Genomic DNA, 14629 nt, shown 5'->3' with positions numbered 1-14629 from the left:
GCGGAGACCCCATATAGTGGCCGGAGGATTCCCCCAACACTTCCTGTGCAGTGGTCGGGGTCAGGGGGCCGAGGTTCCGGTGCTCGGGAAACCGCATCTATGGAATCCTGCACAGGAATCCCCACAGCCATGGAGGCCGCTACGGTAGGTCTGCCCCGGGATGGGGCACTGCTATCCCTTACATTGGGGGGACTACAGGTAGCAGCATGCTCTACGGTGTGCCTTCCTGTATGGAACAGAACAGTGTGTCTGGGGGGAACCTCCTATACACAGACATACCCCATACATACACTAAAGGGAACCTGTCATGAGACGCTATTACTCAGCTCCTTTAACCCTTCCACTGCCAGAACCTTTCTTTCTTCTTCACACACATACTACAATGCAAATGGTTTCCATGAAATACCCCAAAACTTCCATAGGTGCTGGAAGGAGAGGACCCACAGGATAAAAACATGGTAGCTACAATCTATTACATCGAATATCTCTTCCCCCCCCCCCCCCATGCTTTGGTGTCTCCTATTGGCTCTTGCATCCTGTAGTGCCATATGAGCCGGCAGAAGGAACCACATCGTGCAGCGGGGGAGCACTTATTCTACAAACACAGATGTGTGAAATACCTGCTGCAGCCAGGGTAGAAACAAAGCTGCCGGAAAGGCAAGAATGGAGGAAATAGCCCTCACTGACCTCCGTAGCTGTGGGCACAGTGAAGAAATGTATCTTTAAAGTTTACAGTAAAAAGTACTTTTACTTTATTTCAGCAGTTCAGGTTACTCTGCTTCTCGTCCCAGCAGGACTTAAGTGAAAGTAAAGGCTCGGGTTTAAAAAAAAAAAAAAAAAAATTACAAACATGTTATACTTTCCTGCTCTGTGCAAGGGTTTTGCATAAAGCAATCCTGATCCTCCTCTTCTTGGGTCCCCAGCCAATGCTCCTGGCCCCCTCCCCCTGCTGAGTGACCCTAGAGCAAACCATTTGCTCTGGGGGCACTCTTGCATGTTTGTTTTTAAGCCCCGCTCTGTATGTCTATAATTCCTCGTACTAAAACCAATGACGGGGCGCGAGTCCTCCCGCTGCCCCCAAGGACGGGGCGCGAGTCCTCCCGCTGCCCCCAAGGACGGGGCGCGAGTCCTCCCGCTGCCCCCAAGGACGGGGCGCGAGTCCTCCCGCTGCCCCCAAGGACGGGGCGCGAGTCCTCCCACTGCCTCCAAGGACGGGCTGCTGTAAAATGTTACTGTAAAAATATAAATTTAGCCTAACTTAAAAGTCATGTCTGAAAAGTAGTTGGTCACCCCACAAGCCATCCTCACAAGTCCATCCCAGTCTTCCTGCTGCCACCCCGGGCGGGGCTCAAGTCCTCCCGCTGCCACCAAGGACGGGGCACTAGAAATTTACTAGCAAAGCCTCAATAAAAAGTAAGGATGGCGTGAAGAAAACTTAGAAAAACATAATAAAATAAATGTCACTGTAAACATAAATTTAGCCTAACTTAAAAGTCATGTCTGAAAAGTAGTTGGTCACCCCACAAGCCATCCCCACAAGTCCATCATGAAGGCAGAACATCTGGTACTGCCAGCTGACTTGCCTTAATGCTAGCCTGGCTGTCTGCTCTGAGTTGTCACCAATGTACGTAGTATGTAGGGTCTGTGTTCTGGGGTCAGTAGTAGGTAGGTGAGTATCCGGGGGTCAGTAGTAGGTTGAGCACTGTACAGAGGTCAGTAGTATGTAGGGCATTGTTGAGGGATCAGCAGGGTGTATTTCAGTGCTCAGAGGTCAGTAGGATGTAGGACAGGAGGATCTGGAGGGCACAGTACTGGGGGCAGTAGTCTATGATACAGAAGTGGCTTCCTCATGCAGAGCAGCACAGGGAAGCTGCTGTGACAGATTTACCGGTTCTGGCGCTGACCTCTGCTGGCCCGCCTCTCTTGCCCATCCCACAAGATGTTACCCACAGGTGCCTAGAATGGACAGGAGAGCAAGGCCAGCAGGTATTACTGCAGTACACTCGGGGGTTGAGTCCAAACCCACCCGAGCTATCCTGCCTGAAGCTGTTAAAGTTGGCAGCGAATCATAGGCATTTTCTGTCCTACATCCACACATACGCAAGGGGTGTGCTGAGAGTTATGGATTGCTTCTGCTGCCTAGAATTGGTGGTCATCTTTGACAGCTTCACAGTAGGAGAGTTCAGGTAAGTTCAGACTCCTCACTTCCCTGCACTGCTTTGCAGGTGGCAAAGAAACACTTTAGGCTGAGGGTCGCCAAGGCAGGTATGTGAACATCCTACAATGTTCATTGTAACAGAATGCACACGGATAATAAGAATCTTTCTAAACAGCATTTATTGGTATCTAAAATGAATACTTAACTTCCGTATTTAAAAAAAAAAAAAATCTTTAAAAAAAAGAAAAATCTACTAAGCTTTCTGTGATGAGAGATTTATATTCCTGTTTATGTGCCTCTTCTATCCACATATCTATTCATTTGAATTTTAGTCCGTCAGTGTAGCCATTCACTCCCCTTTGTATGTTCTAGCTGAGTAGATCTGAAGAAGCAAATAGGTTCTCATGATGCAGTTGTAGCTTCCATGATTCTGCTCTGTGTAAGTCATACTGTCATTTTGCACAATGCAGTGAAGGGGTGGATGATGTTATACATTTCTTGTTTGACAATTCTATCTACATTTTGTTCTAGGTTCCTCCTGCTGGCCTTGTGCCAAAGACTAGCACCCCTCGGCATCGAAAGGTGGATAGTGAAAATCGGGCTTTCAAAGAACGTTGGGAGATGGATTACTTGTTTGTGAAAACAAAGAATAAGCCTCAGTGCTTAATATGTTTCCAGATCCTGGCTGTCTGCAAAGAGTACAATGTAAAAAGACACTATGTGTCTCAGCACGAGTTTCAGTTCTCCAAGTATACCGGGGAACTGAGGCTTGCAGTAATAAATGACTTGAAAAGTAAACTGAACAGCCAAGCCCCCTTGCCTGAACCAGCCATAAACACAGAAAAGGCTGCCATCAAGGCCTCCTTCCTGATCTGTGAGGAGATTGTGAAAAGGAAAAAAGCATTTAGTGATGGCGCGTTTATCAAGGAATGCGCTGTAAAAATGGCTCGTGCCTTTGGTAATGAAGAAATGGCGAAAAGTTTTGAGTCGGTTTCACTCTCCCATCAAACAGTAGCCCGGCGAATTTCAGTCATGGATCAGTACGTCACTCAAAAAGTCCACGAGGCCGTCAAGAATTGCACTTACTTTTCCATTGCTGTAGATGAAAATGTAGACATAACAGGCACCAATCAGCTTATTATCTGCGTCCGCACAGTGGATGAGAACTTTAATATCTCGGAGGAATTGTTGCATCTGACTCCCCTGCAAGGAGTTGCAAAAGACGAAGACATTTACGAAGAAATAAAGATTGCTCTGGGAGATTATGGTGGCTTAGAACGGTGTATAAGCATCATGACCGATGGTTGCAAATCTACAACTTTAAAAAACTCTGGGCTTGCTACACTACTTAAGAGAGATGGCTTCGGTTGCTTGCTATTACACTGCATCGTACATGAGGAAGGTTTGGTGGGAACCTTGTTAAAAATGGCAGATGTAATGGAAGTTGTTATAAAGGTAACAAATTTGATCAGAGACAAGAAATGCGGTATAACTCGTAGGAGGTTTAAGGCACTGTTGGAAGAACTGGAAGCAGCTAGTTCTGATATGCCACAAAATCGAAACCTCCGATGGTTGAGTGAAGGAAGCTACCTTTCAAAATTCTTCAGGTTTCGAAAAGAAATTTACTTATTTCTGGTTGAGCTGAAATCCGATCCAGTCTTAGAGATGCGTCTCTGTGACACGGACTTCCTCTGCTCTCTGGCCTTCCTAACAGACATCACACAAAGTCTGAACACTCTGAATACAAACTTGCAGGAGAGAGAGCAGAACATTAGCCAGCTCTGTAAGCATATCTCTGCCTTCAGAAACAAGCTCATGCTCCTAAAACTGAATCTATTAAGGAATGAGTTGATACATTTAAATTGCTGCAGTGAACTTTTCTATGAGATGAAAGACACTGGATCCATTTTAGACTTTAACAGGTTTATCCCAAAGATTGAGATTTTAATTGAGAATTTCAGTGCAAGGTTCCAGGAATTTAATGAGCTGAATTCCAGCTTCAGATTGTTCACTAGTCCACTTACTGCAGATATTGTTACTGCAGATGTCCATTATCAAATGGAATTATGTGAAATACAGGCAGATGTATTCCTGGCTTCCTGGGCTGAATCAGGGGTGCCATTCTTTAAACTTCTTCCTAAAGAAAGGTATCCAAATTTACGGGAGTTGGGACTGAAAATTGCCTCAATGTTTGGCAGTACCTATATGTGTGAGAAAGCATTTTCTGATCTGAATCATATCAAGTCCAAATACAGGAATAATATCTCAAATCGCACTCTCCTACAAGCACTGCGTCTTTCCACAACCAACCTTAAGGTAGACGTCGATGAATTATTGTCACAGCCCACTCATTAAAAGCTATTTTGTTTCCATATCACTAAAATAGACAGCTACTACACACCTTAGGTCCTTCCTTTCAAGCTGACATACGTCTTGTGAACAATGTTAAACTACAGTAGGAGAAAACAAAATATTAGACTAGACCAAAAGACAAACTACTTCATCTTTTCATACATTTATTTATTACATTGTTTATACTTTTGTAAATACGTTAGTATATAGGTGAATGGCAAATAAAATGGTATTACTTCTTGCTTTGTATATTTTGGGTCCAAAGGAAAAGCTCTCCTTATAAACCCTTTAGGGGTTTTTTACCAAAACTGAAGAGTGCAGAATCTGGTGCAACTCTGCAGAGAAACCAATCCGCTTCCGGGTCTGATTGCCAAAGCTTAGATGTACAAGCTAAATATAGAAGCTGATTGGCTACCATGCACAGCTGCAGAAGTTTTAGAAAATCTACCCCTTTGTGCCTGTGCACATGGTTTGGTAGGCTTGTCTCCTGTGTTCCTTTTGTGTTTAGGGTCTGTCTGCACATACAGATAGATGTTATTCTCCTTTGTGCTGAACTAACAATACACACAATGCAGATTCGGGCTGGAGTTTTAGTGGAGCAAAACCCCTTTGAGATCCACTGCAGCCTAACAGGCTCTGTGTATAACCCTTAAAGTGGTTGTAAACCTCTGACATGAAAAATGAACAAAGCATATCCTTCACTGGTGTGTACTTTATTCAATCCAAAGCACTGAGCATAATTTCTGTCTGAAGTCTGGTTCCTCTGTTATCTGTCATTTCTGACAGGTTGTGTGGACTCCAAAGGATGGAGAAGTGAAGGGGGGCCTCCAGTACACAGCCAGTGATTGACAGCCTCAGCTGTGCATGTTTCCCTATGAGATTGTGTAGAGCAGTGGTTCTCAACCTTCCTAAGGCCGTGACCCTTTAATACAGTTCCTCATGTTGTGGTGACCCCCAACCATAAAATTATTTACCCAGTAATTATTCATGAGTGTCGTTTTACCTCCAATACTGCTGCTTTCAACACAGTAGCTGCTTTTAACAGAGTAGCTGCTTTCAACACAGCAGCTGCTTTCTACACAGTAGCTGCTCTTTACACATCGGAAATATGTGTTTTCTGATGGTCTTAGGGGACCCCTGTGAAAGGGTCGTTCGACCCCCAAAGGGGTCGCGACCCACAGGTTGAGAACCACTGGTGTAGAGGGGTGTGTGTGTCCCTTTCTTCCACTCGGGTCTCAGATTATACTCTATATTCTCTGAGCTGTTCATGGTGATGTCCTATCCCCATCCTTTACCTCTCGAAGCTCAGAAATGCTGTATAAATTCTTAAATATAAAAGGATGTAGGGAAGAGATGGCTTTCAGATAAAAAGGTAAAATGTATGTAGGAGGATTTGTTTCATGTGTAGCACCTGAGGCTAGGGTTTACAATCACTTTGCCCAAAAAAAGGCAACTAAATGGCATAAGAATTGTCACCACCGCTGGCTCCTTGCAGCTGATCTTTTCCCCATTACTGACTTGCTATGACTTGACTGAGTCTCTGGGTAGAGTCGGCCATCTTGGTAGAGGCAAGGTTTTCCATCCCCATGTCAGAGCCTCCAGCAAAGAGAACAGTGAGCAGCACAGCAGTGACCTCGCCTAATCTTCTGAAATGAACACTTGGAGGCAGCAGCACTTTTGATCTCACACTGCAGATATAAAACTATGAGCCTATAGGGAAGCAGAGCCTAAGCACCCTCACATACCAGGTTGTATGCTACTATTTTTCAGGAGTAATTCAAAACCAAAGTTCAATTTTTCAGTGCACTGTTTAGGCAAAGTTAACCCTTCCAAATGTTCCCTATAACATAGAATATCTTTATTTTTTTAGATCAGTTCCACGTTGGCCTAATATACAAAATTTGCAGGAAAAGGGCTAACACTTTTTTTTTTTTTTCCCCTTGTAACCTTTCTGAGATATTCTATAATTTTCTAGTATGCATGAACATTTATCTGAGATTCCCATTCTTATGGATAACCTCCTGGAACAAAAATTTCATTTGAATATGTTAAGAGCCACAAAACCTATAAATCCTTCCTTTTCAAATACAGTTATTGCATTGGAAAAGTAGCAGTGACGGTATCATGTGCTGTACATAGCCTGTGAATGATAGTATTGTTCAGTGTTGAGCCTAAGAATGAGGTAGGCTGGCCTTAGCATGACAATTCCAATCTGACAGGGCTGAGAGAATACATGTAAATAATTAAAAATTCAGTCTCCAGAAGGCAAAGCATTTTCTGTTTGGACGTGGTGGAGATTGTGATGTCACCGCCCTGCTTTCCACCTCGTCCAATCAGAATGCTTTGTAGTTATTTATAAAAATCCAAGGCATTCTATGAATGGCACCTGTGCCAAGCGAGTGGCCCCTGTCGGTTCTATGCATCAGGGTAGCCGTAAGGCACAGGACTCGGAAGACAGCGGCCATCACTGTAGTAGCAATGACTACTACAGTGATTATCTGGTGTAAAAAAGGTATAGCGAGCGCTACAAACAGGTCTGTAAAAGCAGCTAGAACACCAAAAAAGGTAACCAACCAACCTTACAATAAATAATAAAAGGAGAGGGATAGGTGCAGCGCTTGAATCAGAGTACAAAAAGAGTGCTCTGTAAAGGTGTATATGCATATAAATATAAATGCTCAATAAAATAGGTACAAATGTGATACAATAGTAAACAGTGCACTAATCAGTGGGAAATGTTAAAGCACACACAAAGTCCACATCCCAAGTCAATGGCTGTAAGAGAGGTGAAAAATCCCAAGAGCGAATAGAGTGCGCACTCACCAGAAGTGCGTATAAAATACGCATGTAGAGAGGTATAATCTTCAAAATATCTCTGGCATCAAAGCTCTGGTCAGATCGCACTCCATATCATCCTCTGTCTCACCACGAAGAGCAGTTACCAGGATTCATCAAGCAGTATGGGCGTCAAGGTCCTACTTAGTCCAGATAGGCACATAGAATGTTGGCCACATTTCGTGCTACCCTTTACAGGGCTACCCTTTGAGAACGTGCATCGCATGAAACGCGTCGGGGGGGGCTACAGCACATGGACATCTAGCCACCACATGTGGCCAACATTCTATGTGCCTATCTGGACTAAGGAGTACCTTGACGCCCATACTGCTTGATGAATCCTGGTAACTGCTCTTCGCGGTGAGACAGAGGATGATATGGAGTGCGATCTGACCAGAGCTTTGATGCCAGAGATATTTTGAAGATTATACCTCTCTACATGCGTATTTTATACGCACTTCTGGTGAGTGCGCACTCTATTCGCTCCTAGGATTTTTCACCTCTCTTACAGCCATTGACTTGGGATGTGGACTTTGTGTGTGCTTTAACATTTCCCACTGATTAGCGCACTGTTTACTATTGTATCACATTTGTACCTATTTTATTGAGCATTTATATTTATATGCATATACACCTTTACAGAGCACTCTTTTTGTACTCTGATTCAAGCGCTGCACCTATCCCTCTCCTTTTACAGTGATTATCTACTTCCACAGAAGTCCCACAGGTATGGTGTATACATAGCTACATTTGGTCCAAGCTGGATCAATGTAACTGCATTAAAACACATACTGGGACTTTGGCTTTGATAATGAAAACAGAATGGGCTATGTAAATCTCAGGACTGGATATACAGAAATACAAATCCTTTGCCTGATAACAGGGCTCACATATACTGTATGTATTTCATCTGTGTATTTATACAGCCGTGGCCAAAAGTTTTAAGAATTGCACAAATAGTCATTTTCACGAAGTCTGCAGCCTCAGTTTTTATGATGGCAATTTCCATGTACTCCAGAATGGTATGTAGAGTGATCAGCTGAATTGCAATTAATTGCAAAGTCCCTCTTTGTCATGAAAATGAAATTAATCCCAAAAAAAAAAATTTCCACTGAATTTCAGCCCTGTCACAAAAGGACCAGCTGGCATCATGTCAGTGATTCTCTTGTTAACACAGGTGTCAGTGTTGATGAGGACACGATGGAGATCACTCTGTCATGCTGACTGACCACTGGTTCACATATATGTGGCCGCGTTTTGAGCGGGCATGAGAGCCCATTCATTTGAATGGACTCCCGTGCCCCGTGATACGCAGGGAAGAGGTCCCTGCACTTCTGAAAAATGCAGCCCGCACGGGAACCTTGGTTTCCAGTGTGCGCTGCGTGCTATTAGAACTAATGGCACCCTCCCGCAGGTCCGCATTTCTCTGTGCGGGTGGTGTGGCTGCACAGATTTTCGTGCGGATCTGCAGCGGCGGCACGTGCACATATGTGAACCAGGGCTGAGTTGGAATAACAGACTGGAATCTTTAAAAGGAGGGTGGTGCTTAAAATCATTGTTCTTCCTCTGTTAACCAAGGCTACCTGCAAGGAAACACATGCAGTTATCATTACTTTGCACAAAAAAGGGATTGCTGCTAAGATTGCACCTAAGTTAGCCATTTATCAGATCAAGAACATCAAGGAGAGAGGTCCAATTGTTGTGAAGAAGGCTGCAGGGCACCCAACAAAGTCCAGCAAGCACCAGGACCATCTCCTAAATTTGAATTAGCTGTGGGAGTGGGTTCACTCATAATTTTGCCTAAGAACACAGCCATGAATAAAGAATGGTACAAAAACCTCCTCCTATAGCAAATTCTTCCAACCATCCAAAAAGAGTTTGGGGATGAACAATACCTTTTGGAGCATGATGGGCAAAAGTCATGACTATGGCTTGGGGGAAAAAAAAAAATCGAAATTTTGGGTCCATGTTCGGACTTTAAACCCATTGAGAACTTTTGGTCAATCCTCAAGAGGAGGGTGAACAAAAAAACCCCACAAATTCTGGAAAAACTCCAAGCATTGATTATGCAAAAATGGGCTGCCATCAGTCAGGATGTGGCTCAGAACTTGATGGCCAGCTTGCCAGAGTGAATTGCAGAAGTCTTGAAAAAGAAGGGTCAACACTGCAAATATTGACTCTTTGTATAAACTTAATGTAATTGTCAATAAAAGCCTCTGACACTTATGAAATGCTTGTAATTATACTGCATTATACTACAGTAACATCTGACAAAAAATCTAAATACACTGAAGCAGCAGACTTTGTGAAAATGAATATATGTGTCATTCAGTACCTTTGACCATGGCTGTAGATGTTTGCCTGGAGTTCCACTTTAAAGATCAGCAAGCAACAGGTGAAAGCATTCAAGCTACTGATGCTATACTATAAACTCTGCAGCTGTGCTGCAGATATAAAGTTCACCCAGTTACCCCAATCTGAGGTCTGCATGTGTTTGTCTCTCCTTTTCTGCTCTATCTCTCCCCACTGGTTATGTAGGCTATGCTGCCTCTACTCTATGTATTTAGCTCTAGGATCTTATTTACTAAACTGTTTAATTTTCTGTTCCTGACTCTTTTTATGTTTTTTGTAACATTAATGTTTATGATAAGTAAAAGACCATTTGCTTCTAAGATGATCAGTAACTTAGTCCAGGCCCAATGACTGGTTTTGTTGCAGCCCCTGGCTATGTGACGTCATTTTGCCTCCACTTAGGCTCCCTGTACACAGGACACTTCTGAACGATGGAAACTGACTGCTGGAAAATGTAGGTTAAAAAACGTCTGTTTAGCCGCATTTGCATACTGCGTTTAGGCGCGTTTATGAGTGTTTGCGTTTAGAAGCATTTTTAAAGATAACCTCAGGAGACCTTCCAAAATGCACTGAAAAACAGTAAAAAATTAACTATTTCAGACATTTTGAGAGAAATAGAGAGAGCAGTATTTTGTTGAGATTAGCTGTCTTTTGTTTTTCTTTTTGGGGTTTGGATGTGTTCCAGCTTATTCCTGTGCAGAAAATATTGCAGCAGTGTCTAACATATTTTCTTTCATGCGAAACCTCAAAATATGGTGTACCAGGTCCATTTGAGTACCGGGAAAATGCTTTGCATGAATTTTTCATAATGGAAAAAGGCTCTGGACAGCATCTGGAAATGAGAGAGTTAAAAAAAATTTCCAAACGCAAACACTTATAAACGCAATTAGCCGCGTTTACAAGCATTTGGCATTTGAAAAGCTGATAAAATCTACTCCTGAACGCAAGTTTGGCGCGTTCAAAAAAACGACTGTAAACTCAACTGCCTGTAAATGACTGTAAACGACCTAGTGTACATGGACACATAGAAAAACATTAGGGAGAGTTCAGGGGCTGCTGAAAAAAAATGCAGAAAAGCTCCTAAACGTGAGTTTATCAGCTGCAGTGTACATGGAGCCTTAAAGTCTTCAAGACCCCAATGGGAAATATTCACGTCACCAGGGAGCAACATGGGCACTGTAAAAAACCATTCACCCACACTACAGCACAGGAGAATGAAGACTCGGCACCTGGTATGTCACATGGCCATGATTTCCGGCAAGAAATCGGGGCTTTTTTAAATTAATATTTTTTTTTTTACAGTAAATCTAATGATCAGCTAAATGGGGGTGGGAAAGGGTAGTGGGCTTTTTTTCTGAAGATTAGTTTTAGGAGGGCTTATATTTGTCAGTTTTTAATTGTTTATTTAAAACCCATATCTATAAAGGGAAAAAAAAAACTGTTGCTGTAATTGCTTAAAAAGTGTGAGCTGGAGTTCAGCTTTAATATGTTGGTCAGTCCATTTAAATCCGATGGTGCATCCAATGCTGCCCCCCATGTTGACAGTGCTGCTGTCTCTGTTGCTCTTCCATCCAGGCTGAAGAGCCCCCTAACCCTAGGTTCACATCTGTGCGGGTGATGCTGCTGCTGATCCGCACGAAAATCCGTGCAGCCGCACCACCCGCACAGAGAAATGCGGACCTAATGGCACGCCGCCCGCACTGGAAAACGCAACCGTACTGGGAACCGAGGTTCCCGTGCAGGCTGCGTTTTCGGAAGAAGTGCAGGGACTTCTTCCCTGTGTGTCCCGGAGCACGGGAGTTCATTCAAATGAATGGGCTCTCGTGCAAAACGTGGCCCGCACGGCCGTATAGATGTGAACCGAAGGTAAGACAGGATGTGTGTTACTGATTGGATCAACAAGAAAAAAGCCTAAAAAAAATAAAAGCAGTCACCAAATGTAAGGATAGGGGGAAGCTGCAGTATTTTAAATATATATTTTGGGGTTTAATACCACTTTGAGGATCATAGGTAATTACACATAAAAAAGTAAAAAAAAACTAGATTTCCTTTTCTTTTTTTCTTTTTTTTTTTATATCACAACACTTTGAGTGTATTGTGTAATTAATTAAAGTGCAACTAAACCCTCCTATCCTTTACAGCCAGGAAGCTGCCATCTTAGCCTCTGAGATGCTGTTCCCATGTGATCAGCTATGAGAGCCGGTTCACACCTGAAGTATAGGAAATCGGACTTGTGATTGTGACAGATGGCAGAACGTTTTGTGTTATAGGAACACTGAACCTCATGGTGATATGTTATAAGGTGGTGTACGGTCCTGGAGGCTGCTCGCCAGCAACCATGGTGTCCTGCTGAACGCTCAGAAGAGCTCAAAAGTGTTGGAAAGATGGGAACTCCACACTAATTTGTACAATCCTTTTAAAGATTTTATTTTACGATAGCCAATGTGCTTCAGGGGCTCAACACTCCTCCTTCATGAGGGCTAAAATACAGATTGTGCAGGCGCCTGGACCGAAAACGCCTTTTTTGAAGCTTTCACAGTCTAGGCACCTGCATGATCTGTATTTTAGCCCTTTTGAAGGGGGGGGGGTGTTGAACCCCAAAACGCTTTGGCTGCTGCCAAACAAAATCTTTTAATGGACTGTTGTTGTGTGGCACTCCAGTCTTTTCAACACTTTAGATGGCAGAACTTGTGACAGATTCATGTAGGTTCAGTAAGGTGAATATGGATCTAACAGAACTGTCACAAGCTGTGAAGTAGTGGAGTTTTACAGGCAGAAAAGCTATCAAATATCCAATCCAGAGGAACTTAAAGACAAATATTGTTGCGGAATTGTCTCAAAGATGCAACACACTTTACTGCAACATGGAAGAAATCTTATATACCTTCACCGTATCACAGACCTAGCAGTATTTCTTCATGAATATGTTGTAACAATAGCACCAGACAGGAAAAGTGTCACAAATAGGAACCTTTAATTTGATGCATGCATTAGTGCTAACAATGCATGTAAATGTAACAGTGATTTCATTGAATTGCCTCTACTATGTGTTGGAATGGGCTTTGCTGCCATAGATGTTGTGGGTACATTTTTGTGTGTGTTGAGCATTCAAAAGAAATGGGCTGCCTAACTACAGTGCACCTCAATGCACAAAAACTACGTCAGAGGCTAAATGTCTTATTTTTTCCCAATGTAACAAAGAGGTAGATGTACTAAAACTGGAGCGCTCAGAATCTGGTGCAGGTGTGCATGCAATCAGCGTCTTAGGCTGGCCATACACTATACAATGTTCTTACAATGTTCTTACAATTTTCTTTAGGTTTACCTTCAACTATGTACTGAAAGGGCCCACCTAATTGGATACAATTGAAAGTGTTGTTTAGGTTTGACCTCATATTATATGGTTTTGGGTAAATCTAAAGCAAAATTCTCAAGAAAATTGTATAATGTATGGCCAGCCTAACTTCAGCTTGTTCAGTAAAGCTTTCAAAATAAAACCTGGAAGCAGATTGGTTTCTAGGCAGAGCTGCACTAGATTTTGCACCCTCCAGTTTTAGTAAATTTCCCCCAAAGAGTTTGGTTTTAGTCCAGAATTCTGGTTCAGGTCATCTAATAGCTGTGCCTCCTAGAACAGTGAAAATATGGAACAGCTGCCTATAGTATCTTCATTTTCCCCTAATCTGTGCTAACACACTGAAACCTGACTTCTGATTCCTGAAACCAACAGATTCCTTTCTTCAGCAGATAAGCCCAGCTGTGTACACTTTTTTTTTAAAATGTAATTATGAAATACAGAAAATATGAAGGGTAGGAAAATGTCATCTTTATTTTTTCCAGTTCTGCAGTTTTTATTGTATTTTTTTTTCTTGTTTGAAAATCTACGCTCAATCAGTGAATGCAGCCAGTGGGTTGCAGTGCTGAGCAGGGCCCTCAAAACCCTCTTGTATTGAACTGTATTGTTATTGTATTGTCTCCCGCTATAATGTAAAGCACTGAGCAAACTGTCGGCGCTATATAAATCCTGTATAATATAATAATAATACTTTTTAAAGCTCACCAGCTCAATGGGGGTCACAAACAGCAATAAAAACAAGTTTTAGTAGAGTGAAAATGGATTAAGACCTTTGTTGGAGTTTTATAGTTGTGTCCCCATTGGTGATATTTTCTCTGTCTTCTTACCCAGGTGACGAGAAAGAATAGAAAGTGAGAGGAGTCTCCCCAAAGGTGGCATAAGCAGCTTTTGCTTTTCTTTAGTATAGGAACGTTAGAACCCTGTGCCAGATTTTTCTTTCTTTCTTTGTGACTGTTGCAGATTTTCCCTCACTTCCTGTCTGGTGAAATCAATATCAGCAGAAGAGGAAGTGAAGTTAAATCTCTCCAACAAAACCCTGGATAGCAGTAAAAACCTGACATGAGGTTTAAAGCTGAACTCCAGGTACGGTTTTCAAGGCCTTGTTGACGCTAGAGCGTTTTGTAGCTCAAAGCTCAAAACGCTCAACAAGCAAAAACCTATTGTTTTCAATAGCCTTTTTTCACATCTGAGCTCCCTGTCGCTTGTAGCAAAATGCCTGTCGCTCAAAAAAGTACATGAGCAACTTTTCAGGCGAATTGAGTTTTTTGTCTACATAGGCTTCAAAGGAAACGCCTGAAAACGTGACATGATCTTTTATCCAGCTTTTATCAAGCATTTTGTTGCACGTTTTCTGCCCAAACTGTAATTCTCTGCCCCATTTTCAGCAGCACTCCACACCTTTTAGTTGAAAAAGCCTGAGAAAAGATGCAAAAATGTACAGATCTGTTTAAAAAAACACTCGTTAACATTTGAAAAATACGCTTGAAAATGTGACTCTTCGGTGTAAATGTAGGCGTTGTTGTGTTGGGCCAGCCTTTGACCATTGTAAATACTTATTCTGTACCTGTGGGACCACTGTG

The 14629-nt window shown here is 42.6% G+C and overlaps 1 protein-coding gene across 1 annotated transcript; it reads left to right on the top strand.

Moving 5' to 3' along the window:
- Nucleotides 1–2: 2 nt before the first annotated feature.
- Nucleotides 3–4748, top strand: LOC149444080 (general transcription factor II-I repeat domain-containing protein 2B-like). The gene is made up of 2 exons (XM_089655078.1): nucleotides 3–144; nucleotides 2690–4748. Exons 1-2 carry the CDS (start codon nucleotides 100–102, stop codon nucleotides 4511–4513), a joined length of 1869 nt encoding a protein of 622 aa, XP_089511204.1. The 5' UTR covers nucleotides 3–99; the 3' UTR covers nucleotides 4514–4748.
- Nucleotides 4749–14629: the final 9881 nt, after the last annotated feature.

The sequence above is a fragment of the Staurois parvus genome, unplaced genomic scaffold, assembly GCF_062004578.1.
Source record: "Staurois parvus isolate SC_StPar_1 unplaced genomic scaffold, SC_StPar_1.0 ptg000818l, whole genome shotgun sequence".
NCBI lineage: Eukaryota > Metazoa > Chordata > Amphibia > Anura > Ranidae > Staurois > Staurois parvus.
This window is presented reverse-complemented; position numbering and strand designations above follow the sequence as displayed.